General features: G+C 39.4%; 1 protein-coding gene and 2 long non-coding RNA genes across 6 annotated transcripts in view; 2 read left to right on the top strand and 1 right to left on the bottom strand.

Annotated features, from left to right (window-relative positions):
• Positions 1-2,720: 2,720 nt before the first annotated feature.
• LOC109961627 (uncharacterized) lies at positions 2,721-5,549 on the top strand. Its single transcript, XR_002275155.1, has 3 exons — positions 2,721-2,970; positions 3,230-3,427; positions 4,656-5,549. It is a non-coding gene; the product is annotated as an uncharacterized LOC109961627 (long non-coding RNA).
• A 1,376-nt stretch (positions 5,550-6,925) lies between these two features.
• LOC109961631 (uncharacterized) overlaps positions 6,926-11,406 on the top strand; it is an 11,786-nt gene continuing 7,305 nt past the window's right edge. The window contains exons 1-3 of the long non-coding RNA XR_002275156.1: positions 6,926-7,054; positions 10,082-10,114; positions 10,290-10,415. This is a non-coding gene — a long non-coding RNA (uncharacterized LOC109961631). The remainder of the gene's footprint in view (positions 7,055-10,081; positions 10,115-10,289; positions 10,416-11,406) is intronic.
• Positions 9,108-11,406, bottom strand: part of LOC109961604 (cadherin-10-like) — a 91,161-nt gene continuing 88,862 nt past the window's right edge. For all 4 annotated transcript variants that reach the window (XM_020602581.1, XM_020602561.1, XM_020602571.1 and 1 more), the window contains one exon: positions 9,108-10,312. In XM_020602581.1, the coding sequence (XP_020458237.1) occupies positions 9,822-10,312 (491 nt within the window). In that variant the 3' untranslated portion in view covers positions 9,108-9,821. The remainder of the gene's footprint in view (positions 10,313-11,406) is intronic.

Below are 11,406 nucleotides of genomic sequence, written 5' to 3'. Positions count from 1 at the left end.
GAAAGAACCGAGGAAGAGAAGTCTAGTTTAACTGACTTCGTGGGGTAAAAGCCGTCTCAGCAATCCTTTAATTTCATTTGGCAGTATTGCTAATGCAGTTTAGCTGGCAACGAATAAATTTAAAGCCTCATTGGCAATTTTGTTCACATCATAAATTAGAAGCACATAATTGAGATTGATGTATAGATATTGAATAATTTAGTCCTTATGAACTGGTTGTAATTTAAATCTATATTTGCTGTCACACTTAGAACATTACTAGTGTAAACAAATATTTAAAGTGTTATTAAGTCATAGTCTGGTTGGTGCATAGAAGACTAATAGTCACTTTCTGTGACTTTGCATTTATTATTGATGCAATTAGATAGAAAAGCTTTTTTAAATTCATGTCATTAGATGTGCTATTGGTTGGTTGGTTCATGGAGGCAAAACACTTGACACAGCTACTAGCTCCCTGTTTAAAGATCTCTACTGCCCTCTGCAGACAGATGTCAAACCCAGCAGCCCATATACAAAGACACACTAATACTTTGACTGACGTGCTAGTCAGCTGTTTAGTGAAAATGACACCATGAAGCCGTCTTGCTACAGTATGTAGAAGAGGGTTTCCAGTAAATAAACCTACTGCATGTCAAGCTTACACTTATGATTTCAATCAAATTGAATATCAACTTCTATACAGCATTCCTAAAGCTTTTATCCAATTGTTTTAATTAAATATTCATTTGTGAGAATTATGACAAATGATATTTGAGCATGTACATGTTGTGGATTTAGTCCTCCAGGAGATGGAGCCAAATACTAATAAAAGACATCTAATGCTGACATGGTGAGGTACCATCATAGGCACACTTTGGCACAACATGTTTGGAGTAGGCATTTTACAAAGCTCCCAGCTTGAACTGAACTGTCCTGAACATGCATTGATACGTGTTTATTGATAAAAACAGAATAATATCCATAATACATTATCACAAACACCGACTCTCAGGCTTTAATACGCTGTTGGAGGCCTAAATGAAACGGACAGAAGGCATGTGCACCTGCAGTAAATTCAACTTGACAGAACAACAAGCTATTGGCAGCAAAATAAATGCCATTATACATCACCTCAGGTGTTGTGTGTATGTGTGTGTGTGTGTGTGTGTGCGCGCATGTGTACGCAATATGACAAAAGACAGCATTCACCATTTCTGAACTGCAATTACATTTCTCCCAAGAAAGTTATCCAGATGGGTTTGAAATATGCAACAATTTGTTTGGTCATTAAGATGCCTATTCATAACTGCTTTTCCTTGTAATTATACCAAACTAGGCAGTATGCCATGGTACTGATGCATTCTCTTTGTGCTCAAGTAGTTTTCTTCCCCTAAGGGGGGGGGCGGCCTTTTTTAATGTTCAAACCCCATCCATAACTATTAGCTTGTAGAGCACTAGTAGCTCCAAGAGCACACCCACTACAAATAAATAAATTGTCAGCAGTATTTTTGTTGTAATTAAATTTTATGTGAAGTTACAAATGTCATTACAAAGTATAATTATTTTCTCAACAATGTAATGAAAATGCACATCTTAATGGAAAAGTACTGAGCTTTTATGTTGCACTTTAGAGCTTATACCCTAGAGTCATGTGCCCTTTTCAAATGCAGATACTGTATGCAGCACGGCAGGTCATAAGTCTATGAAATGCAAAATACTGCTCAAGATTTGTTTGGCTATGTATTTAAACTGCTTTGTTTTTAACATGACTCATGATCACAACCTTATAATTCTGTCTACATATACAATAAATAAACTCAAATTGAAAATGAGTTGGTGCATCTCAAGGGGTTTAATTGTTTAAAATAAATACACTTTTTAAAGGTTTAAACCATTCAGACTTTCTTTTATTAAGGGATTGCTGAGGCAGAAAGGAATCCGGGGGGGCATATGATGCACCACGTTGTAACCACTTGGCTACGGGGTGCCCAATAAGGACACTTCTTGTTGGCACCAGATGCAGATGTGAATTTGGAATTTAAAATACAGGTTTGGGTCTTTTTAAGTTGGTTGTAAAACAATCTTGAAGAGCCCATATGTATGTGAGAATGCTGTTAAAATTGGGGGCCAACTACATAGCCCCTGTTCTGTGCAAAATGCAGCGAACTTTGTCTAGACAGAACTTCATCTGTCCTGCCAAGATAATCTGAGTCAGTACACAGTTACAATCTATTTAAGATAAATTTCCCTGTTCTGTGTCCCTACCGAGCTGTGGTGGAGAAAGGCTGCGTTCAGACTGAGTTTCAAATGTGTGAAGAAAAAAAAAAAAAAAACACAGCTCTCCCCTCATTCCTATGGGGGACTGCGCTCACCGCAGCTGGCACCAGCACTGCAGGGTCTCTGGCAAAACAAAACAGCCCTGTGCGGTGAAAAAGGTGCATCTGGATCAACTTTCTCTGCAAAGCACATTGAAATTATCTGGCAAGACGCTGCATTGACCAATCATGTAATGGGGGATGGTCAGAACATGCACACCCATAAGAACAAGACCTTATTTACCATGTTACAGTGAGCATTCACTGATATTCAGTCATTACTGCCTTGCCATTTCCTGTTTTGGGACTTTTATTTTGAAGCATTTCCTGTTATACCACCCTCACCAGCCCCAATTGACTCCGCTCCTGATTAGCCTCAATTATACACACCTGTTGCTAATTGTCTCTGCCTAGATTGCCCTTTATATCACTAGCTCACTTTCAACTCGGTTGTATTGAGTTTTCCTCCACACCACTTGTCTGCCTACTCAATCTGATCCACCAAACAAATACTCCAGTAAACTAATAATCAGAGTAGATTGTATTGTGCACCCAAACAACCTAAAGGAAGTGGCCTTTTCAAGCAAATCCAGAAAAAAACAAAACAAAAAAAAAACAACCACCAAAAACAAAGAGCTCAGAGTTCACACACAAACATCTCTTTTGGATTTAACAGGTAAGAATTTAGTTAACTTAATTCAGTTTCGCAATTCTGATACCAGTGAACACTCTTCCCAAACAAAAATGGTTCAGTATGTTTATCCACGAGTAAACCTTCTTCCTAAAAAGAAGATCTCTGAGCAGTTCCGATTATTTGTTTGGTTGAGTGTTTTTCCACAGGAGTAAATCCTCTTCCCAAATTAAATAATAAACCAAATTAAATAATAAAAGACCCCTCAAAATCAAATAAACTCACATCTCAAATGCTGCCCAAGTTATATCCAGTAGTGGGCAGCGGATTGTCTTCATGCACATAGGATATGTAGACTTGGACGAAGATCTGTATTTGAGGAGGCCTGAGGTGAGAGAGTTCCGTAGCTCAGAGTATCGCTCTTACTGACCGTGGACTACAGATGACCAAGGATAGGCCCGGACGCTGCAATGGTGGACACACTGCTAGACGGACGTTGCCGGTATGCCGCCATCTGCTTCTTTTTCTTATAAGGTGTCTTGGCGGTTTGCAAGCCAATTTAAGGTACATTACCGCCATCTCCTGGGCAGGATTCCGCCATCTTGTTTTGTATTCGCCATATTTAAAGAAAGGGGGGCGGACTATGGTGGATCCTAGAATCCCATTAGTAGAATAAAAGAGGTGTGTCTGGGTTGCCATTTGAACAGGTATGCTTTTAATTAGTTGATATTGGGTTTTTTTTTTATATTGAGAAGACAAACAAACAAAAAACTTTAAGTATGGCAGATTTCTACAGCACTGAGAGTCTAGTTATCCCCCTGAGTTGTGTTCTGTGTATTATTATACCTTCACCTTCACTTTGTTTTGCCATTAAATGACTTCATACCATAAGCCTGCATTTTGGGTTTCTAAAAATATTTGTCTAATATTTGGGCCACAGACAGCTTGCCATGCATTTTTGTTAGTTATTAGATGTTAAATACATTATTGATTTGAATCTTTTAGTCTGTTCCAGCCACAATAGCCACATCATGCATTATGAATAGTGACAAGGACTTTTTCTTATGAGCCTTGCAGGGGGTACAAAAACATCCTAAAAGTTAAGGTTATGCCATCAACCTGCAGCCTTGTACATAAACAAGCTGGGACATAGCCCGGGGTATTTAGAGCTACACTCATGGCCATGTATGTAGCTTTTTTTGCACTGGGAACAACATTTCCTATTTATTTCCTCACTAGCTACTTATCATAATCATGAACTATTCAGTAAAATGTGATATATCACTTCAATTTGATGCACAAAAAGAGTTGAATCATGACTAGTTAGTGCCACCCAGCTGCTGATACAGAGTTAACCAGGAACAACTCATGAAGACAGTGGTTATCGCTCTGTTTCACAGATAGTGGTGAACTAAACGTTATCTACAATTTTTTTAAAACTTGAAACACCTATGTTAACCTGGGAATAGCGTGTTTGGGAAGAGAGGTGGTTTGAAGATAGATGGACCAGAAAAACTGCGATTGCAGCTGTGGGGCAAAGTTGAAGCGACGACTAGAGCAATGCTGTGAACATCCCAGGAAGTGAGCAGAGCACAGTGTCAGTTTAGTGTTGGTGGGCAGGGTGTGGTACTCTGCCCAAAATACATGAGTCCACAAATGCCCGACTCTGTTTTGGAGAAGCTTGTGGCCTGCTCCATTAGAACTTGACTGCTGTGTTCTCTTTGTTCAAGGCTGCCTTGGTGGAGAGAGGCACCGCTGTGGGCTCCCACTCGCACAGCCATATCCCTCACCCCTGCAAACAGCTGGACTCTTAAGTTGAATTATGTTTTATTTGTCTCCCATTTTATCAGACTGCACTCTCCCTGTTCTAGTATGTAAAATTGTTTTGTGTTTTTATTGAACTCCTGGTATTTTTTGTTTTAACCTTACTTTCTTGTTTCTCTTTTGAACTCACTGACCTATACCTCTACCCACCATCCTGGTGTAATAGCCTTAATACCTGGGCTTGATTGTTTAGGTATGTTGTTGTTCAGTGTTGTGTTTGCTCCATACACAGTTTAAAAACAACTTTTGTGCTTATAAATCATTTAATTGTTTACCATCCAAATTTTCAACTTGGAAAATAGCTCTTTGTAACTCTGTGAGCTTTACAATACTCATTCATAAAAATAGTGTCTCAGTTTGTTTCCTAGGAGTTCATATCTTCTTTTAGGGACCTCACTTGAGCAAGTACAGCAGTAGTAGCCTACAGTTGGTTTGCAATCATAAGGCATTTGTCATGTATTATTCTGTGTGACATGCAAATGCCTTTCTTACATCAAATAGGATATGCTCTACTTAAGCTTTAATCATGCAGGGACACTTGAGGAGGGTGAGCAGAAAATTCACTTTCTCCCTTGAAAGCCAAAAGAGATCCAGTAGCGTTCACTGTGGTCAAATTAATGTCAAGACATGAAATGTGATGGTTGAATATTATTTGTAAGGTTTATAACAAAGTTCAAGCGGTGCAGTGGTTAGCACCTCACAGATAGAAAGCTCCGGGTTCAAGACCTGGCTGATCCGGGGCCTTTCTGTGCAGAGTCTGGATGTTTGTCTCTGTGCCTGCGTGGGTTCTCTCCGGGTAGTCCGGCTTCCTCCCACAGTCCAAAGACATGCAGCTTAGGTTGACTGGTGAATCTAAATTGCATGTAGGAGTGACTGTGTGTGTGGTTGTTTGTCAGCTCTGTGACAGACTGGTGACCTGTCCAGGGTGGACCCCGCCTCTCACTCAATGTCAGCTGGGATTGGCCCTGTTCAGGAATAAGCAATATAGATAATGGATGGATGGATAACAGAGTTCTCCTGAACATCAAAAATGATCAAACTAATAACCTGCTAACTTGTATTATCATTAATAAGAAACCATATGCTCTGTGGAATCTACGAGCTCTGTTAGGTGAAAGAAAGTAGCATAGTCAGTAAGAGCACGGAGATGCTGCAGCGTTGGCAGAGCCTCAGTGACTCGAGGATTTGCAGAATTAGGTCCCTTCTGATTTTTCATTTTGAGAATAATCACTACCATGGAAAGAGGCACGGCCACTGTTCCCTCATATTGGCTCTCTCTTCTCATTTGGGAATGCACATTTAAATGTACTAAAACTGTGGAAAATGTTCACTAACATGTCTAAAACTGTACAAACTAATGCAGTCCATCCCCGGAAACAAAGACAAACTCTGGGTGAATCGTTGTAATTATTAAATAAAGTGTCAGGTATGTGCTGACTGAACTGCAGTAGACTGGATTAGTTTTAGAGATGATTCTTAACACCACAAAAAACCCTACCCATGTAATCTCCAGTGCAACATCAACTCTAAGTAAGGCCTTAATTTACAAGAGCATTAGGTCAACAGCTCTCTGTGACATTAAAAGCTTCACAGAGGTGAGATTTATTGCTAGGCTCCTACATTAACATGCATTAGGTTGTACAAGTGTCATCACTGCTTAACTCTACTGTGATTTACAGAGTTCTGACTCCACTCCAAATTAAGTGCCGCCTTCTTTTTTAACAATATTGGATTATGTGCACAGAAAGATTTAGATGTGTCATGAGAAACCATATGCTCTGTTAGGTGAAACATGCCAGACTTAAAAAAAATGTCATTCATTTTTAAATATTGTGGTTTCTGCCACTGTGGTAGTTCCTTTTTTCACTAAATGAAATTTAATGCTGTTAGGTCTTTCTATAAAGCTTTCCTTTGATTATCCATTTTCTCTTTCTGAAGCCACCTTAGTTGGACCTTCTTCCTGTTTTGCAGGCCTCTATGTGAAATCTAAAGCAATGTGATTTAAACATTAAACAAAATAATGATTTAAAGTCAAAATTGAGCGTCAACCTGAAATCTTGCATGAGCTTAATGAATAAAATCATCATATCAAAAGGGGAGCCTGAGAAGAGAGACAGACATTTAACAACAGAGCAATTTGACTTTGTAGATAATTCCTCTGTGTATGGTAAACAGGTTGGAAGCACTTCAAGAATCATACCTCAAACATAGGACAGCAGCTCCATGTGTAACACTGCAGCTGTGCACAGGCAGTTGTGAAGATCTGAAACCAAGTGAAGCAACATGAAAAGGACATTGATCTGAGGTACTGTTAGCTCTACAGTTGTCTGCTAATAAGCAAGAATTGTGTTGAAAAACAGAACATTTGCAAATGACTGTATTAACCACATGGATTTGGGAAATGTTCTTATGGTAACTTTGTGTTGGGCTGTGGTTTGTTCAACTATAATGTGTAATGTTTAAATAAGTACGGCAAACAACAAGCAAACTTCTTCTTGAATAAGTAAAAAAAAAAAAAAAAAAAAAACTACATAAAATCCACTCAGAACCCAACACTAATAAACCATGACATTCAGTGAGAAGTATAGAATGACACAGCATGTCCTGAGCCTTAGGATGTTGCTAGGAATACAAATTAGATTCACCTGAGTTTACACACAATATACACAATATATCACATAAAAGACTTCCTTCTCTTCTGTGTTACACCTCTGTGTTGTTTTATTCTCTCAAATACAAACTGTAACACTACTAACCAAAACTTAACAACTAAAACATGAGATTGTGTTATAAAATCCACATCAAGTACCCAGACTGGAGCTTCATCTTTGTTTATGTACAGCTTTACCTCAAAATGGCCTGTATTATCACTTGCTTATCTAATCCCCCTCCTGTTGTGTACAGTTCCTCAAGTGGTTTAAGGCAGTCCTGTCATTTGTTGATCTGCATCTTAAGAGGAAAAGGGAGCACTTGATTTGAAGCAACGGATATCCCTGCTAATGCAAACACAGCAGAAATGTTTCCATGTATGATGGAGACTGTGAACGAGATCATGATTAATAAGTGATTAATCATGGCACGTTACTTTACCTTGATCCTATTTGAACCTTTGAAAGATAAGAGTACAGATTACAGTTATACTGTAAGATGCATCTAGCTGGACAAGTTCAAAGAGCTCCATAGCAGAGAACTGAGGATAAAAGGAAAGCATGCTGCAAACCAAGGTTTCAACTACGAATCCACTTATTATCCCCTTAAAATTCCGTCTGGACATCCCTCCCCAGGCAGTTTAACATCCACTGACTCATATGACTCTGACAACTTGTGCCATGGCTTGGTAGGACTCACATGTGACTTCCACTGCCCTCAAGGTGTCATAACTGAAGAAGCCTCTCAGATGGGAGGTGAAATGTCTTTAAGGACCTCAAACAAGTCCAGTTGCCAACTTTAGAACTTTGCACATACCATGACCTGGATGACGGAGAATCACCACTGTCAACCAGTTCAGTCACATCCAACTCACTAGAGGAGTACTTATCTGCATGAGAGGAGACAAATACAATCATTTACTTTTTGCATTGCTCTACATATGTTTGTTGCAGTGGGTTTACTTGTGTCTGATGAAAACTGTGCCCAGAAAAGTGCCGAAAGTGGCAGAGCTTAGTAGAGTGTGGGTACCCGAACCAAGCCTGACAGGACCCATCGGTACCTGAGGGTTCAGGCCGAGTTTGGACAGAAATTTAAAAATTATATTTGGGTCCATATTGGGTTCAGACACATAGCTCAAACTTTAGGCTACAGGGTCAAATGTCTGCTTTGTATAATGATAAGGGGAAAAACACAGCACAAACTCAAGTGCGACAGGCTCCAGTCAGGTTTGGGTATTATACGTATATGATAAGCTTGTCAGGTCTGGGTCGGGTTTGGACACCACACTCTTGGGCATGGGTTGGGAGCAGTTAATGTAGAGACTACAGATTTACTGCTGATGTTTCCAAATGCCCCAAATTTAATGGTAACTAACATGTTAGTCAATCTCAAAATGCTCACCAAGAACTTGCCCGGAAAGTTACCACAAGGTTCCAGAACGTTCTAATCTCCAGCGTGACGACATCCCTCTCGCTGACATGCGCATGAAGATTTCTTTAAGTATCAATGAGTCAAGTAAATTGAAGCTGATGTTTAAAAGTCATGAAAAAAAACATACTGTACACAACCACTCACACCATTTGAGTAGCCTAACCACAAATATGGGTAATGTAGCTGTTTTTTTAACATAATTTTATTAAGAAAATAACTATAAAAATATAAATATAAAACAACAACTCAGCATTCAAACTGCTTGAACAGCTTCAAACTGAGTGTATGACAATTTTCCTACAACACACACTTTCAGTACATATTATACCTATATGAAGAAATTAATTCACAGTTTGACAAATAAACTGCACCAACCATTCACGTTAACATTGTTTGTCAAACAAAGATAGCAAATAGTATATAGGATGTCCATCATTAAAAACACTTTGTACATTTACAGTATTGAATGGAATTGGCTTGTAAGATGAATGGACTCCTTCCCTACCCCGCCCCAACCCAGTCTAGTGCCATTAAACATTGATAGTATACAAGACTACTATCTCTCAGGTTGATTACAAAACACTGTACACACCATTGTTCACAAAAAAATCCTAATATTCAAAGGCATTTGTACTGATTATGACCAAAACAGTAAAACTTTGAGAATTATATTGTATCTCCATTAATGAGAAAACTCAACTCATTTCGTCTAAACTCCAGAATCCACAGTTGGATTGCACGAGTTTTGTTTGAGCACACGTGTGTTTCTTCTTGTGTTCACACACGTGGATGAGAATCAAACAGACAACTAGTTAACTAGCGAGTTAGCTAGCAAACTAGACAGATAAACAGATAGTTTTATAGATAGATAGACAGACAGTCAACCAGCTGGCTAGCTGACTAACTAGACAAAGTGCTGTCTGGCTAGTTAGCTAGATAAACAGACAAAAAATTGGCTTGTTTAAAAAAAGGAGAGACTGGCATGGATGTTTCTAGGTCTCTCTGTCAGGGCTCTTCACTATGTACATCTCTGCCAACTTTTTGAACTGTGGTCCCCAGTTGCTGAGGTAATCATAATCCTGGTCCCCCTCTGTAGCTGCAGATTCCAGTGAACTGAGGGATTCTGCCAGTGACCCACTACCTTCATAAGCATATGTGGCCAGGGAGTCATAGGGGGGTGCTGTGGGATCTGAATCATTCTCCTGAAGCCTCCCATTAATGAAATCTCTGACATTTGTGTTATCCTTTATAGGTGATGTCCTTCGAAAGGGAAACAGCATTTCAGGTATGATGTCTCTACGTAGCTTGTTAGTATCCATCACCTCCGGGTTGCGCAGAGTGCCAATGTCAAAAGCCTGAGTATCCTCCTCTCCGCCCCCTTCATCGTTGTAGCTGACAACGTTGTCTCTGACGTCCTCTTTAGAGATGATCAGAGGCTCCTTCTTTCTCTGTCTCCTCAGGGCAGCAAACAGCACCACAATCACTGCACAAAAACAGCGGGAAATACAGAGAGAGGAAGCTCAGCATTGAATGTGTGCTTCCTAACATGTGCCATGCGTTAAAGAGCACAGAACAAAAACAGAGAGGTGAGGCATTTACTACAGTTTTAAATCCTCAACACTGCCTTAGGCACTCACCTCTTATTATTAAAGATTCAGTAAAAAAGCATTGCTTTCTGTTAAAATGCACTTTTTCTGCATGAAGTGCACATTGGTAGGATTCTTTTTTTATACTCTCCAGCACACAACCTCATCTCTCATATTGTTCCTTCTTGTTTAGCAGTAAAAGACAATCAGAAAATGCAGAGTGAGCATGTGGTACTACGTGGTAGCAGGTTTTTTTTGTTTTTTTTTTATTTAATAAACTCATACTTATTCAGGAAAAGAGAAAGCAATCGCTCATTTAGTACAAGTCCTGCTTCACCTCATGATGCTCATGATTTCCGGGTTGCAAGCGAGAGCAGACGTCTTTACTGCTCCTCTTGTCTGTTCTACGATTTTTCACATCTTCTACATTTTCAAGTCTTTGAACAAATTCTATAACTATTAAAATGCCTCCAAGAGGGGAAAGAGCTAATAAATCAGAAGCAAACGAGGATGTTGAAGCAGAAGAGGATTATATTTCAGCGGCGCAAGTAACAGAAATGTTGAGTCAGCAGAATCTGATGTACACCGCACTGTTGAGCCAACAACAAGACAACTTCAAAAGTTTTGTGCAACTACTTATGGAGACAAATAACAAGAGACTCAACGACATGACCAGAGAAATACAGGAGATAAAAATGAGTTAGCAGTTTACCCAGTGAGATATGGATGTGAGCCATGGGTGAACAGAAAATACAAACCAAGGAAACAAGGGATGATGTCTACAAAACTTGAGAGTGTAATAGCCATAACGGATAAAATGGAGCATTTGGAAGTACAGTCCAAGCGAAAAAACCTGATCTTTGAGGTAATCAAGGAGTCAGCTGGAGAAAGCTGGACGGATGCGGAACATAAGGTGAAGGAAATATTAAAGGATAAACTGCAAATTCATCAAGAAATTGAGATGGAGCGGGCTCACAGAGTCGGGAAACCT

The sequence above is a fragment of the Monopterus albus genome, unplaced genomic scaffold (assembly GCF_001952655.1).
Source record: "Monopterus albus unplaced genomic scaffold, M_albus_1.0 scaffold3.1, whole genome shotgun sequence".
Taxonomy (NCBI): domain Eukaryota; kingdom Metazoa; phylum Chordata; class Actinopteri; order Synbranchiformes; family Synbranchidae; genus Monopterus; species Monopterus albus.
Note: the sequence above shows the minus strand (reverse complement) of the source record. Positions and strands in the feature narration are given on the sequence as shown.